This window comes from Melopsittacus undulatus, chromosome 5 (assembly GCF_012275295.1).
Source record: "Melopsittacus undulatus isolate bMelUnd1 chromosome 5, bMelUnd1.mat.Z, whole genome shotgun sequence".
Taxonomy (NCBI): domain Eukaryota; kingdom Metazoa; phylum Chordata; class Aves; order Psittaciformes; family Psittaculidae; genus Melopsittacus; species Melopsittacus undulatus.
This window is the reverse complement of record NC_047531.1, coordinates 46,976,349-46,990,238: the sequence shown is the minus strand read 5'-3', so window position 1 is coordinate 46,990,238 and position 13,890 is coordinate 46,976,349. Positions and strand designations below refer to the sequence as shown.

General features: G+C 47.8%; 1 protein-coding gene across 6 annotated transcripts in view; it reads right to left on the bottom strand.

Moving 5' to 3' along the window:
* The window catches only part of RBFOX2 (RNA binding fox-1 homolog 2), a 166,184-nt gene extending 154,854 nt beyond the window's left edge, over nt 1-11,330 (bottom strand). For 5 of the 6 annotated variants that reach the window (XR_004549659.1, XR_004549660.1, XR_004549661.1 and 2 more), the window contains exon 1: nt 10,974-11,183. Coding sequence is in view for 3 of the 6 variants with exons in the window: in XM_034063371.1 (XP_033919262.1) it covers nt 10,974-11,168 (195 nt within the window). In the remaining 3 variants the exon portion in view is untranslated. Of the gene's footprint in view, nt 1-10,973 lie in introns of all 6 variants that reach the window. The other variant, XM_034063373.1, reaches the window with a different exon arrangement.
* Between the last annotated feature and the right edge of the window lie 2,560 nt (nt 11,331-13,890).

The following is a 13,890-nucleotide window of genomic DNA, read 5'->3' as shown; positions in this document are numbered from 1 at the left end:
TGCCAATGGGCAATAGTGAATTAATTCCCTGTTTTGCTTTGCTTGCATGCACAGTTTTTGCTTTAGCTATTAAACTATCTTTATCCCAACAGTTTTTCTACTTCTACTCTTCTGATTCTCTCCTCCATCCCAACAGGGGAAGAACAGGATATCTGAGTGAGCAAGCAGCACTGTGGTGCTTCATTGTTGGCTGAGGGTAAACACAACAGATGGAAACACTCGAAAAAGTTAAGTCCTAGTGTAACTCTCTTTATTTGAAAGCTAAAATCCACAGTTGGTCCATTTCCTTTTTAATGCATCTTCTCTTCTCTGAAGCTTTCTCCCACCCATAGTTGATGTTCAGCCACCACACAGACAGCACTGTTCACCTTCTGCTGAATCCATCCCACCCTGGCAAGCCATAGCCTTGCCTCCACTGTGTTTGCAACTGTGACCTCTCAGCCCAGTTCTCACAATATGAGGTATCTGGCTTGCAGATCACCACTCTTACGGAAATCTGACCAGCCCAAGAAGTCAGAAGTTCCCAGGAATAACTTAGGTATAAAGGTCATTTAGAGACAAAGCTTTTGGATCCCACAGGTGACATTAGCAGGTGCCAGGTCTCCACTGGATTTGTGTGAGCACATGGGAAGCCTCCAGCCTCATCTCCTCCTCTCGTTTCAAGGCAACCAGAGTTCCTCAAACACAACACAGAGCCACAAAGGTGGCATTGCCAGGTTGGTGTTTATCTTCCCTTGGGAAAAAGCAGTGGGATGGATTGTTTTATCCTTCCCCACAGCTTTATACTACTTCCACTGCTGTAGTCTGACAATCCTGGCAACAAGATCAAGCATCCAGTCCAACATCCTAGTCTTCTGGTACAGGACTCTGCAGATGGCAGAGCCCCAGCTGTACAGCACACTTCTGTTTTCCTCTTCTCAGCGCTGTCAGCTAAGAAGAGACCAGAACTAAACACCCATGGAGAAGCAATGAAAACCAGGCAGTAATGGGATGCATTAGGGACATGTTCTTCAAAAAAAGGATAGAGATACCACAATCACCCAAGTACTTTTCACACAAGAATCCCAAGTAGCAGGAATGTTTTGCAGCCCAGATGTGTCACAATACCTTCCTAGCAAAACATGCCTTAGCTAACCTCCCTCTCGTCCGCACCATCCCCACAAGTGCCCATGCTGAGACCAGTGTCCCCACGAAGGGGGAAGAGTGGCCTGTCCCCACAGAGCCAGCACAGGGAGCAGGTTGGGAACCAGTTCCTGCCTTTCTTGTTCACACAGCAGCTTTCTGCTTGCCAACAGAAACATGCTTGTAACTCAAGAGACAAGGTAGCTTCTTTCTCTCCTAAAACAGCATTTCAATTGCAAAAGTCAAGACTGTAGATCAAAGACACCAGTTACAGCCACCCATGCAACTTCCACCCTGTTTCCTCATGTGCAGGGATGTTACCACCAATCAGGCTTATGTGCTGTATTTTCCCCAACTCCTGCTTCATTCAAGCCTAGGAAGTGCTGCAGTATGAGCAGGAAAAACAGCTGCAGAAACCAAAAGGTAAAACCAAAACGGTTTTCTCATTAAGGAGAAGGTAAAAAGAAGATGGTTTTCTCATTAAAGACAAGCAATATCCCCTATACTTAAAAAGTTAGATTTCAAACCCCACCTTCCAAGTGAAATTTTGCTATGACGGTGACCAAGTTACTTAATTCAAGCTTTTCCACTGTTTTTTACATCACTTTATATTTTCCCAACATAACATCAGCTTGTGGAAGTGGTAGGTATTCATATACACAGTGGAAATCATAGAGAGCTGTAGTTCAATGTTTAAACATCACCAAAACCCCAGCAGCTACAATATAAAATACAAATCAATCAGGTTGCAAGTGTCAATCAGATTTTTGCAACACTAGTGTTATCAACAGCACCTCAATTCCCCATTTCAAAAGGTATATTATACCTTTTCAACCCCTCAGGAAAACAGCAAAAATAAGATCATCATTATCTGTGAAGCACCCACACTACACTGGTAAGTACTGTAGAAAAGAGACCATTAAAAACTGATAGTTCTGTATTTAGTGCAAGGTTTAGATTATCTGCAGTAAATACGGTTTGGGGTCACGCATGAGATGAAAAGGAAGAAATGAAATATTGAACAGCACTCAGCCCAAAGCCTGACCTCACACCCGTTTTAACTGATAACCAAACTCCTGCTAGATATAATAGCACCACAGCAAGCATTATCCATTAGATGCACTTATGGAGATGAAGTCATCTCTAAAAACATAAAATGTACAACCACATTCTTGAGACCTCACACTGTGCCTTCTTGTCATGTCCTCCTGCTGGGCACTTGCTGGGCCTGAACTTCAGCCACCACCATGCTGGATGCACCATGCATGAGATCTCCCTTGGGTGCAGCCTGCTGCTGCACTGGTTCTCACTCTGGCACACTCACCCCTGTGCATTGAGGAGACAGCACCCAGCAGCTTCAGATCACCCAGGACAAACACCAACTCCCACAGCACTGCCATAGCAGAACACACCTCTTCCTAAAACTGAATCATTGAAGACGTTCTGCACCTTCACACATTGCACTCCTGGACAAATCAAGCAACGGGACAGACAGAAGCTTCAGAAGCCAACTGACTTCTGCAGGCTGCCGAAGATCCCACCAAGCCAGCAGAAGTAATGTGCATGCTTTATTGCCTCATGTTTCCTCCATGATCCGTGTCATTCCTAAGGCAAACATCACACAAACCCCTGCTCCCCACTCTTGTACATCTCACCAGTCCCAGGACATCTGCCCATACAACACTGCCAGCTTCCACCTCCTTCATGTTGCCTGCAGTTCAGTCTGCTGTGGCAATACCACAGGAAGCTTAGGTTTCCTTTCCTGAACAAACCCTTGGATCTTCCCACGTTGAATGGCTGGTCCCACTCATAGGAGTGGAAGCAGCATCACTTAAAGGAAGTGGTCTTTAATCCCAGGAACCACCCCAAATCTGAGCTTTGAGAGGAGCTGGTGCCTACAGGCAAGGACAAGTGCCTACAAAACATACTCCATCCTGGTCCAGCTTTGCTCCGAGGCTATGCAGGGCTTTTAACATGAAGGATAAGAATAGATAAGAGGCCTCTGATGAACCTTCTCTTCAGGACAAGATTGTACAAAGGGCAATGTAGAAGCTCTTTAATGCACACACTTCCTCTCATTTCTTCTTCCCACAAAAAGGAAGAAAAGCCACCGAACAGAATAAAAACCAAAAAGATGGGCAGAAATGGCTCATAAGCACCATTTCACAGCAGCTGCTCGGAGTATATGTGGCTGGAGTACAGAAGGCACCCAGGCCTGCAGCAGGGCAGAGCCCAGCCTTCTCCCACTTTGCCGGCCCAAGGGAGGCAGAGGCAACCTTCTCACTCCTTTCGGGTAAGGGAACTCAACCGCAGGCAGCAAATTATAGGTCCAGAATCCTATCTACAGCCCCTCCTCAGCCCACACAGAACTAAATCAGGGCTTTTAAGTGATGCCTTGGTGGGATTTTCTTCCCAGGCATCACCCCCAACGGCAGCAACCACCCCAAGTGTCTGCAAGAATGTCCTACTGAAATAGCAGGGGGAGTGCAGAAAGCCTCAGCTAGAAGAGCACACTACAGTCCCTTGAAGAAACCTGAGCGGGATCCAGATCCCAGGGCCTCAAAGGCCTCTGGGGATAATATTTTGATAGTTGCCACACACAGAAATGCCACATAAGGTTGTTTGTTTAGCCTCTCTCAAAGAAAATTTAGCTACATACAGCCAGAGGGGTAAAAAGTGCTTTTTAACACGTTGGAGTTTCACCCCCTGTTAAATGGTGCAGGTTATTCCCCATGTTTATGCTAATACCTGCATTATTACCAGGGCAATTATGAGCAGATAAAACCCTGGAAAGTCATACAAAAGAACCCAATAACTGCTTATAGACCACACTCCTTGAAGCAAAGCACCCAGTCTTCCTGCACAACAAACTCTCCTAGACAAACACAAGCAACAGCCCTAGGAACACATAAACACTTCAGAAACATGTCAGACCAAATCGAACTGTCCCATCCAAAGGATGCAAGTAAAAGATCTTATTACCTCTTTTCTAATCAGTATGAATCACAAGAACAGCCTGCCCACACTCCAAAGGTTAGGAGGTGGCAATGGTATAGCTTGCTGAACACTAATGCTGCACCAACTGTGCTGGCAGAAACAGCTCTGCCCAAAGAGATGCTTGATCCAGCTCAAGTTCAGCGGTTGCCCCTCACTGAATAAGGGGACTTTTGTATACAACCCTTCCAACATCCCTCCAATCATTTAGGGACACAAAAATGATCACAGGAATGGTGCAGCTCTCCTATGACGAAAGGCTGAGAGAGTTGGGGTTGGTCAGCCTGAAGACTCCAGGGACATCTCATGCAGTCTTTCACTTCTTTTAAAGGGACCTGTAAGAAGGAAGGAGAGAGACTTTATGGCAGGGCCTGCTGCAACAGGACAAGGGGTAATGGTTTTATACTACAAGAAGGGAGATTCAGGCTGGATGTGAGGAAAAAAGTCTTCACAATGAAGGCAGTAAAACACAGGAATAGGTTGCCCAGAGATGTGATGGATGCGCCATCTCTGGAGACATTCAAAGCCAGGCTGGATGTGGTTCTGGGCAACCTGATGTTGAAGATGGGATGCTCACTGCAATGAACAGGGACATTTCCTTCATCCAAGCAAGAGATCTGCAAGGGCTGGCATTCATAGATGCCGTATGTACGCAAGACAAGCCAAACAAGAGGAAAACTGGAACAGCTCAGAAGCCTCTCTCCAAACACCCTGGAAAACCTCAAGAACCCAGAACACGGGCTAGAAACTTCAACCCACAACAGGCCCTTCTCAGTAAAGCCCAGCAAAGCTCTCCTACCGAAGAGGTGCCCTGGCACGGTTTGGTGGGACAGCTCAGCCCTGACAAGGAGCACTGCAGGTCAGGACAGCGGCACGGGTCTGGTGTGGTCACAGGCCCTGGCATCACTGGGCTTGGCTCCTACAGATATCTCAAATTCAACCCATAATAGAGGAGGTGCACTTAGGAATGTGAAGTGGAGGGAGGGAGAAGCATGCTAGGGAAAATACACGTTTTAAACTAGCATTTTCCCAAATTTAGAGAAGATTGTTGGCAAATGTAAACTTACTGGAGAGCAAAAGGAGTTAAGGCCCAAAAGGCAGTGAAGCAGCTCTAATCCCTAAACATTGGAAGTATCTCATGACAGCTACACTCCAGATTCCATTCAATACCACTGTAAAAATGCAGATCAACAGAGTGCTTCAATGAGCTGGAACTTGTTACCTCTAATTGCTTCTCTCATTTCACTTCTAGATGTTCCCCTGATCCCTCAAGCCACTGCATTTCAAAAGCACATGCACAAAAGGTCAAGTAATACCCAAGATGGGCAAATTAGTTTCCAGCTGACCAAAACACCTGCCCTCCTCTTTTGCTTTGTATGAAAACTAAGCTTTTCCTCACACCATGAGACAAGTCAGCAGCATGGAGCAGGTTATAAAACACCTTCAACCAATGCGACCCCTAACATTTTCCAAAGGGGTAGAGGTTCCTGTGCAGCAAACCAAAGGCTGCTAGTGACAGGCTTTATTTTTCCAAGCTAACAGGGTCTGTCCTTCAGCAGCAGTCTCCAGGGTGCCATGGACCACACACACAATCCAGTTCAGATCTGTCTCAACTTTAGTTTGGCTTCAGTGCTGCTAGTTCAGGAGAAGCAGTTTATGTTACGGCTGCTTCCTTACCATCTCCTGTGTCCTAGTACTCCTAATGCCACCAGCTTCATCACAGCAGAGCCACTGAAAGCCCTCAAACAGCCACATTAAAGCACAAAGCAACACAGCTGCTAAACCTTCGGTGACCAGCACTGCTTTGAGACAGTCTTGAAAACAGAGGTGTGAATCCCTCCTAATGCAAAAGGGCAAGTGGGAGCCATGCTCACAAGGTCAGTGGGACAAAAAGCTGACAGAGGGTACTTCACAGGACAAGCCTGGAAGAGAGGTACGCTGCTCCAAACTCACCTAGGTGGGCAACCTTTTCTCAGTGCAAGGCAGAGCCCGGGCTTTCTGCAAAATGCCAGTGGGCTCATGTTTCTAAATGGGAATTCTGAAAAGGAAAAATAAAAAGCATATGTCTACACACACGCAGAAGGAAACCATCTCCCGTAGAGCCAGACCTCTGTTCAGCTGCCAGCTTCACAACCACGGCCATCACCTTCAAACACAAACCTCTGAAATCCAAAGAGAAATACCAACAGAGCCTGGAGGGGTACAAAAGCATCCAGAATACTTTACTTGGGCTTTCCATTCCCCTGAATATGGGAAGAAAAGAGGCAACATTAAAGTGCTCTCAACACCTCTAAAATCCCAACTTTCAGTCTGTTTGCCAAATGCTTTCTTTGAACTGGCAATTTTCTAAGGCTTCCCAGACTGTGTCAGGACTAACTCATGATGCTAAAATACTTCAAAAAGAACCCACAAAGGACAAAAGCAAACACAGAAATAACAACAAACGTAAAGGTGATTCATTATGTCTCATCACATCAGCAATAGTCTGTCCAAACAGCATCCCAGGAAACCTCATCCTGCATCCAAGGCAGGGGTCAGATTCTAAGAATTAGAGCACCATTTCTTTTGTAGAATATACTGCATCCCCTGTATTGCTCTGCATGTCTTTATGAGATGGCCATGCCATAAATAATAAGAAGGATGAAAAAGCTAACCTGATTACACTGCTTTCCCACAATTTACTGGAAGCAAATGTTCTCTTCTGCAAGATTTAAAAATGCAGACTTCCATTGGGTCCACTACAGCACAAAAGCTGTTATTCACTGTCCCCCTCTAAATTACAGTTCCAGTCAGCCTCGTACTTGTAAAACCCAAACCTGTCTTTAGAAATTATCAGCAGATTGATTTCTTGCCTTCCACAAAAGGGCAAGAGTTTGAATGAGGACACTGGCCATCATAAAGCACCAGCAACATCCCCGCTCTCCCCTTTCTGTGGGATGCTGCTGTTCAAGGTTTCTGGTCTCCATTCTGGAAGGAATTAAGCTGCCAGAAGGTATTACAGGACATCTTCTGGTTTGTGGTAGGAAGAGAAATCAGATTTTCTTGCAGAGCAAAGACTTATTGTCTATTACGTCATTATTCAGTCACAGGGGACTGATCTCAACACCACTAGTCATCTTTACTAACCCTATGCAGACATGCCTGAATGACATACCAAGTCACCACCCCCTGCTGCCAGTAAAAGTTTAGGTAGGCTGGGTAAGGCATAGGTCACGAGTCATTCATGCACACAAGGCATTCGTGAAGGAGGAACAAGGATCAGCTCTGTTCACACCTCACATCCAATTCCAACCACTTATTACTCCTAGGTATAACTTTAATTCACTAACCAGCCTAGAGCCCCATTAAGAAGTTAAATCAACATTCAGCTTGGGAACCAAATGAGGAGTTGATTGAATCATTCAACCTCATGCAAAGGAACTGTAAGATATTTTAATAACTTTCTTCAACAGTGTTAAGCTGGCTGATATACCTCTAGCACCTTGATGGAGAAGACAGGACAGCACCCTGGAATTACACCCTTGTCTGCAGCTCCAAATGGAAAGAAGGAATACTTCCCATTTAGCCATAACATTTCTCGTCCTTCATCTTGCAGGGAACGGAGGAGGATAAAGATTATTGCAAGGGTACTTTCTCTTCCATCTGTGAAGCAGTCAACCTCTTCTGACAAGCAGCAAATACAGCTGCATCAACAACTGCATTTCAGTGCAGTTTCACAAGTCAGTTAATCCAATATAACTTTCTTTTCCTCTCCCCTCTGTTAGGTTCTATTTTTACCCAGATCAGCAAACTGATCCAAATGATTCAACTCATCCAAGCCAGCAAACAGAAACCAAGCTAGTATTTATACAGTTAAAAAGCAGCAGTACCTTTGGGGCCCTTCACTTCCAAAGCTTACAAACATATCCAAATACTTCCAGGAGACATTCCTGGCCAGTAGCATTTTATTTTTGCCACTTATGGACCAAAAGGAACTAAAAGGCAGCAGTTCATGCTAGACCTTTTCCTCCCACACCACGATTAACTGAAACACGGCCCAGAAGCAGATAGCAGCCATGATCCGATTTGTCCCAATCCCATCTCAAGCAGCTTTACACCACCCTCCTAACAAGATCAGCACTGGCCAAACACTGTTTATCCAGCCTGATCAAAGATGGATTAGATAATGAAACCCTAACTGCATAAGCTGTCTGAGCATGCTAGCTTGAGACAGCAGAAAACAAGAAGCACAGTAAATTTCAGGGCTACTCTAAGCTTTAAGGCACACCTTGCCCCCAGTTCTTATTAACTGGTTACTATCTTGTCTTCCTGTATGCTAGTTTTTATATTTCATATTAATAGACAATAAAAAAAACTATTAGCTTTAACACTGAAATAGTAATTTCTATAGCTAAATGATTTATTTCAGCATTACAAGCCATATCATATAACGAAACATTGGTAGGTAGGTGTTATGCAAGGAAGAAACCATGGCAAGCGTGGCACCCAAGATTTCTCATTATCAGCCCAGAGACACAAGGTCACTAAGTTTACACAGCAACAGCCTGTGGCTCTGGAACAGGAAGTAGAAAATTGACAGGATCTGCAGGAAAAACAAGGTACAACAGTTCCTGGTGTTATTTCCAGCTTCCAGAAAGACTCTGGTTTTTCTAGGGAGGAAAAAAAAATATCAGATAATAGGTTCCTTATTCCTCTTCTAAGTATTATGTACAGTTAAATACAGAGAATTTACTAAAAGAACCCGTTAAGTCTAAAATACAGTACTTCAAAAGAATACACTATTTGAACAGAAATCTTTCTGAAAGGCAGTGGTAAGTATTAATTGGCACTAATGTTTTGATGTTTAGATAAAGTTTATCAACTTTCCCAAACATTAAAGAACATTTTTCCTAGTTCTGATATGATTTGTTAGTTCAGCTTCAAATTTAGTATTTCTTGCTTACAATCACGAAAAGATTCTCCACATAAACAAACCACACTCTTTAACAGTAAAAAAAATCAAGGGAAACTTCTGGCCATAACAGTGTGTGTGCACATATATACATATATATGTTTATTTTCATGTTTTATATTAAAATGATTGAAAAATCTTTTCTATATAGATACACACATAAAGATTAAAAAGATGACAAGTATACCCAATAACTACAATATGGGGGTCCTGATCTTAAGAACAGATACACTGACTATAAGCAGAGCCTTAAAAGTGGACTCTTCACTCCTCCACTCTCTGCCAGTGTTTGATACGCAAACAAAACCCAACTTTCCACTAAGATCCACAATCAATCCCTGCTACCATTACCACCAGTATTACACACTGCTGTGCACAGACACTGCTGCAGTGCAATTTTAGTATGTTGTACTATTCATTGAACAGGTAACACAAGATTTCCTCGATGCAAATATAGAGGGAAGCCCTTTATATATACAGAAATTACACTCAAAATTAACTTTTAATTACAACACTACTTTGTTAAAACAGTTCAAATCGCTTCCTGGGCAATTTTCAGTTGACTTACCACTGGTTTTCATCAACACCAACCAGTTTAACCACTAACTGCAGGTCAGCTGGCACATCTGTAGCTACACAGGACCTGTGCCTCAGCTCAACTCCAAAGAGCTGGAATAAATTTCATGTCACCACATACATGCACTCATTCACAATTCCTAGCAAGACACAACGTATAAGCACTACTCCTTCAATACTGAGCATCCTTCTCCTTGCAATTATACACGTTGCCTGAGTCATACTTGACACCTACGTGTAGAAGATACTACTTCAAGGAATAAAAGAGCACGGTGCAGTTTTCCCTGGCCCCTGCAGGAGCACGAGCATCAACACTGGGATGTGAAGCTCCAGAATATATTCAGCCCACACCATTACACCAGAGAGAAAAGTGATGTTGTGAGGCAGCGGGACCACCACGAAAGCTGAATATCAAACAGAACCACAAACAAACCCCTCCTGCTGCAAGCTATGTAAAAAATAGTCATAATCAAGGAAAACCTTGAGCATGCAAACTGAAGAAAGACAGCCTGGAAAATAAGGAAGATTGTTGGTCAGCATTTGGTGTCTAAATGAGAAGCATGCTGGAGAGGTCAGGATGCTCCCCTCGGAAACTATCAGCAACCCTGACCAACCCCAGAGAAGGTGAAAGAGAAACAAGCCCAGATGAACAAACTATGCTGTTTCCGAAGAGCTCCACTATACCCCTCACAAGAAACACAGAAGCAAAAAAAGGCCACCACAATGGCCACAACAAAACGACCCTGCACAACACCCAGACAAAGGAAAGCAGAAATACCTCCGCAGCATCACCCCACAAACACAAAAGCGAACGCACCTGGGAAGAGTGATGTTTTGGGGACGACCAAGACGCGCAGGCAGGAGACGGCGGGAACGCAAGATCCTGCTGGCAGCCCTGGGCCGAGCGGGAAGGCGCCGGCCCGAAGCCCCGCGGCCCCCTTCCCCTTCCCAGGCAGCACCTGGGATTGCGCCCTATGGCTTACGAGACCCGAGGCGGGGAGGGTCAAGCCCCCCGGCCCCACAGCCCTGGCGGTGCCCCTGCCCAGCCTCACTACCGCGGCCTCCCAAGGGTCCTCGGCGGGGAGGCGATGCCTGCAGCACCGGACCCAGCGGCGGCTCCCCGCGGGCCGCCCCACGTGTTAGGCTGCGTCCCGGGAGCCAGGGACCCGCGGGCAACAGACCCGGTGCCAGCGGCGGCGGAAAGGGCCGCAAGCTCGTAAGGAACGCGCTGGATCCCGCAAAGAGCAATTAAACGCGACCCGGCCTCCCCGCTCCCGCCGAGCCCCGGTGCGGGAGAGCCGGAGAGGGCCCGCCCGGCCCTACCCGCTACCTGCATGCCGCCGCCGTCAGCCTCCGCCTCCGTCCGCAGCCGCTTGCTGTGGCCGCCCTCGGCGCCGTCCCCACCGGGCATGGGCTGCTCCAGCTCCGGCTCCCGCTTCACGCCGCGGGCGGCCCCCGCACCGCCACCGGCCAGGAGCTGCGGCTGTGGCTGCTGCTGCTGCGGGGGCTGGCCGCCCTCCGCCATCCGCGCCGCCGGAGCCCCGGCCGCCCCCCGCCGCGATCGCCCCGCTCTGTCACCGCGACGCCCGGCGCTGCCGGAGACGAAGACGGGAGGAGAAGAGGAGGAGGTCGAGCCCCACGCCGCGAGCAGAGCAAGGGGCGCGACGAGCTCCGACCCACCGGAGCGCCTCGGTCACGGGCTTGGCGGCGGCTGGGGAGGGGCCGAAGCCCCTCGGCAATCTCCGGAAACGCCGGCCGGGCCGCCGGAGCCGCACGACCCCCGCTCGGCAACCTTCGGCGGGCGGGGCGGGGGTGGGGCGGGAGGCGGGGCTCGGCGGGGGGCGGGGCCACCGCGGGGCAGAGGCCGCCCGCCACGGCCGCTGCTGTTGCCGCCGTGAGGCGCACGGGGCGGCGGGAAATGGCCGCCAGCCCTGCCCGGCCTTGCCGCTGCTCCCTGGGCCGCCTCAGGCGGCGTCTGCCCAGCCCTGCGCCCCAGCGGCTCCGTTCTCCGCGGGCAGGGAGCTCAGCTCTGGGAGCGGCTGCGGGAGGAGATGGGTGAAGGCGGCCTAGTCACTGCTTGCCCCTGACGGCGTCTGGGCCGGAGGCTCTGAGGGCAGGAGTCTCCCGCAGGGCTGGGCGGCCACGGGTGCAGGGTGCGCATCCCTCAGGCACAGGCATCGCTGCCTTGTCCCCGAGCCCGCACCTCAGGTGCAGCCTGTCCGCCCTTGCTGGAGCAGGGTTGCCTGGCGGTGGCTGCCTGTGAGGAGCGGTACTCAGCTGAGGGACGCGGGGTGAGGCATCAGCTGGATCCCTCTCTTCAGCAGCACCCAGCTTTGAATCATGGAGTTACAGAATCAACCAGGTTGTAAAAGACCTTCAGTATCATCAAGTCCAACCATTCCCCAGCACTGCCAAGGCCACCACTAAACCATGTCACTGCGGGCCTTGCCAACGCAGTTTGTGAACACTTCCAGGGGCGGTGATTTAACCGCTTCCCTGCACAGCCTGTTGCAATGCTTGACTACCCTTTCTGTTGAAGAAGTTGTTCCTTATCTCCAGCCTAAACCTTCCCTGATGCAGCTTGAGGCCATTTACTCTTGTCCTATCACTTGTTACCTAGGAAAAGAGACCAGATAGGGATGACATCCAGGAATGTGCTGCCCAGCTCAGTGCCTGATGCTGTCCCCACTCAGCACAGCCTCACATCACTCATTGTGCATGTTGTTCTGGCCTTTTTCAAGCTTGTTCTTGGCTGTTCTGGGTGTCCCAGCCCAGGGCTCATCTCACAGCCCCAGTCTGCATCTGATTTCCTGAGAAAAGGGCTGATCTGCTTTCCCATTCCTGACAGCATCCATGGTTTTCTCCTGCCTTTTTGTGCATTAACTCGTCGTTTGTTCTGCAGATGACTTTCAACCAGATGGAGACACCGGTCTTCTTCAAAAACCTGAAGCCTGTTCATCAGCCCTTCTGTATGACTTTCCTTTTTTGGATATTGAGAAACAAATCTGGGATCCTCAACAGAAACGTGGAGTTGATTTTATTACACAGCTGCTGTTTGGTGGCACCAGGGCTGATGTCTGCTCTAGAATGAGGAATGCACAGGCAGACTGCACCTTCCTGACAGCAGTCTGGATGCCATCACAGCTTGATGGAAAAGCAATCAGCAGATCATAATACAAATCTGCAGTTGGCTTTATTATGGGATAGGAATCGCACTCCTTCTTCTCCTGCAAATCCTTTGGAGAGAAAGGAGAATACCAGAAATAGAGGTGATTATTGTGAGTCAGTGCACATAGGAGGAAGACCTTGACCTCTGTTACCATGTGTAATGAAGCCTATGGACCAGTTTTGGTTATCTTGGTGCGTCTTTACACATCTGCTGATCTTCTTGAGATGATAGAGCCTTTGGTTTTGAGTGACAGTTATAATACACTACTCCAGTCTTCCTTTACACCACATTTTTCCTGATCCAAAAATAGTTTTCAAGGCCATGTTAAAAGCTATTTTAAGTGGTATGTTTTGTGCTGAGGTGCCAGTTTGTCTCCTCCAGTGACAGGGAAAATCTCTTTTCTCAAAATGATTACAAATCCCCATGAAGTGGCAGGCACCCAGAGGACAATTACATGCAGCTTTTGTCTGCTCACCCACCAAGAGTAAACACGTGTCTCATTCATCTTGACTGGGTTTGATAAAATGAGCCAGGCTGTCAAACAACATTGAAGGAACATGTCCAGTCCACTCACTCTTAGCTTGAAAAGACGTTGAGATTCTTGTGACTGGCATGCTGCTCATTCAGAGGAAAGCAGCATTTCTGTATTTGTCTTTCTTCTAATTTTAATGAGGGGTTCTAGATGAAGGGTGCAGGTGAAGATGTTGCCCGTGAGGTTTTGCAGAAGGCTTCGACCTGAAGACAAGTTAGGAGTAAACACTTTGGAGACTAGTCTCTGTGTGTACTTGGAAGCACTCCTCTCCCTGTGACTTATCTGTTTAATGCTTCCCTTGAGGAATATCAGAAAAAGGAGTTGCTCTACAGTGCCCAGTCTCTATTTTTTTCTCCATCTTCCCCTCATCTCATTTCCATCATCTTCTGCCTTGTAGGTGTCAAAGCTGCTGCCACTTCTCCCTTGCATCCTGTACCCACAGTGGTGCCTGGGAGAGCTGGCAGTGCTGTGGGCAGGTCCTTCAGCGAGGCATATTCACTGGCTGTGATCTGTAGCCTGCCAGTGGAGCACCACAGAGCACCCTCT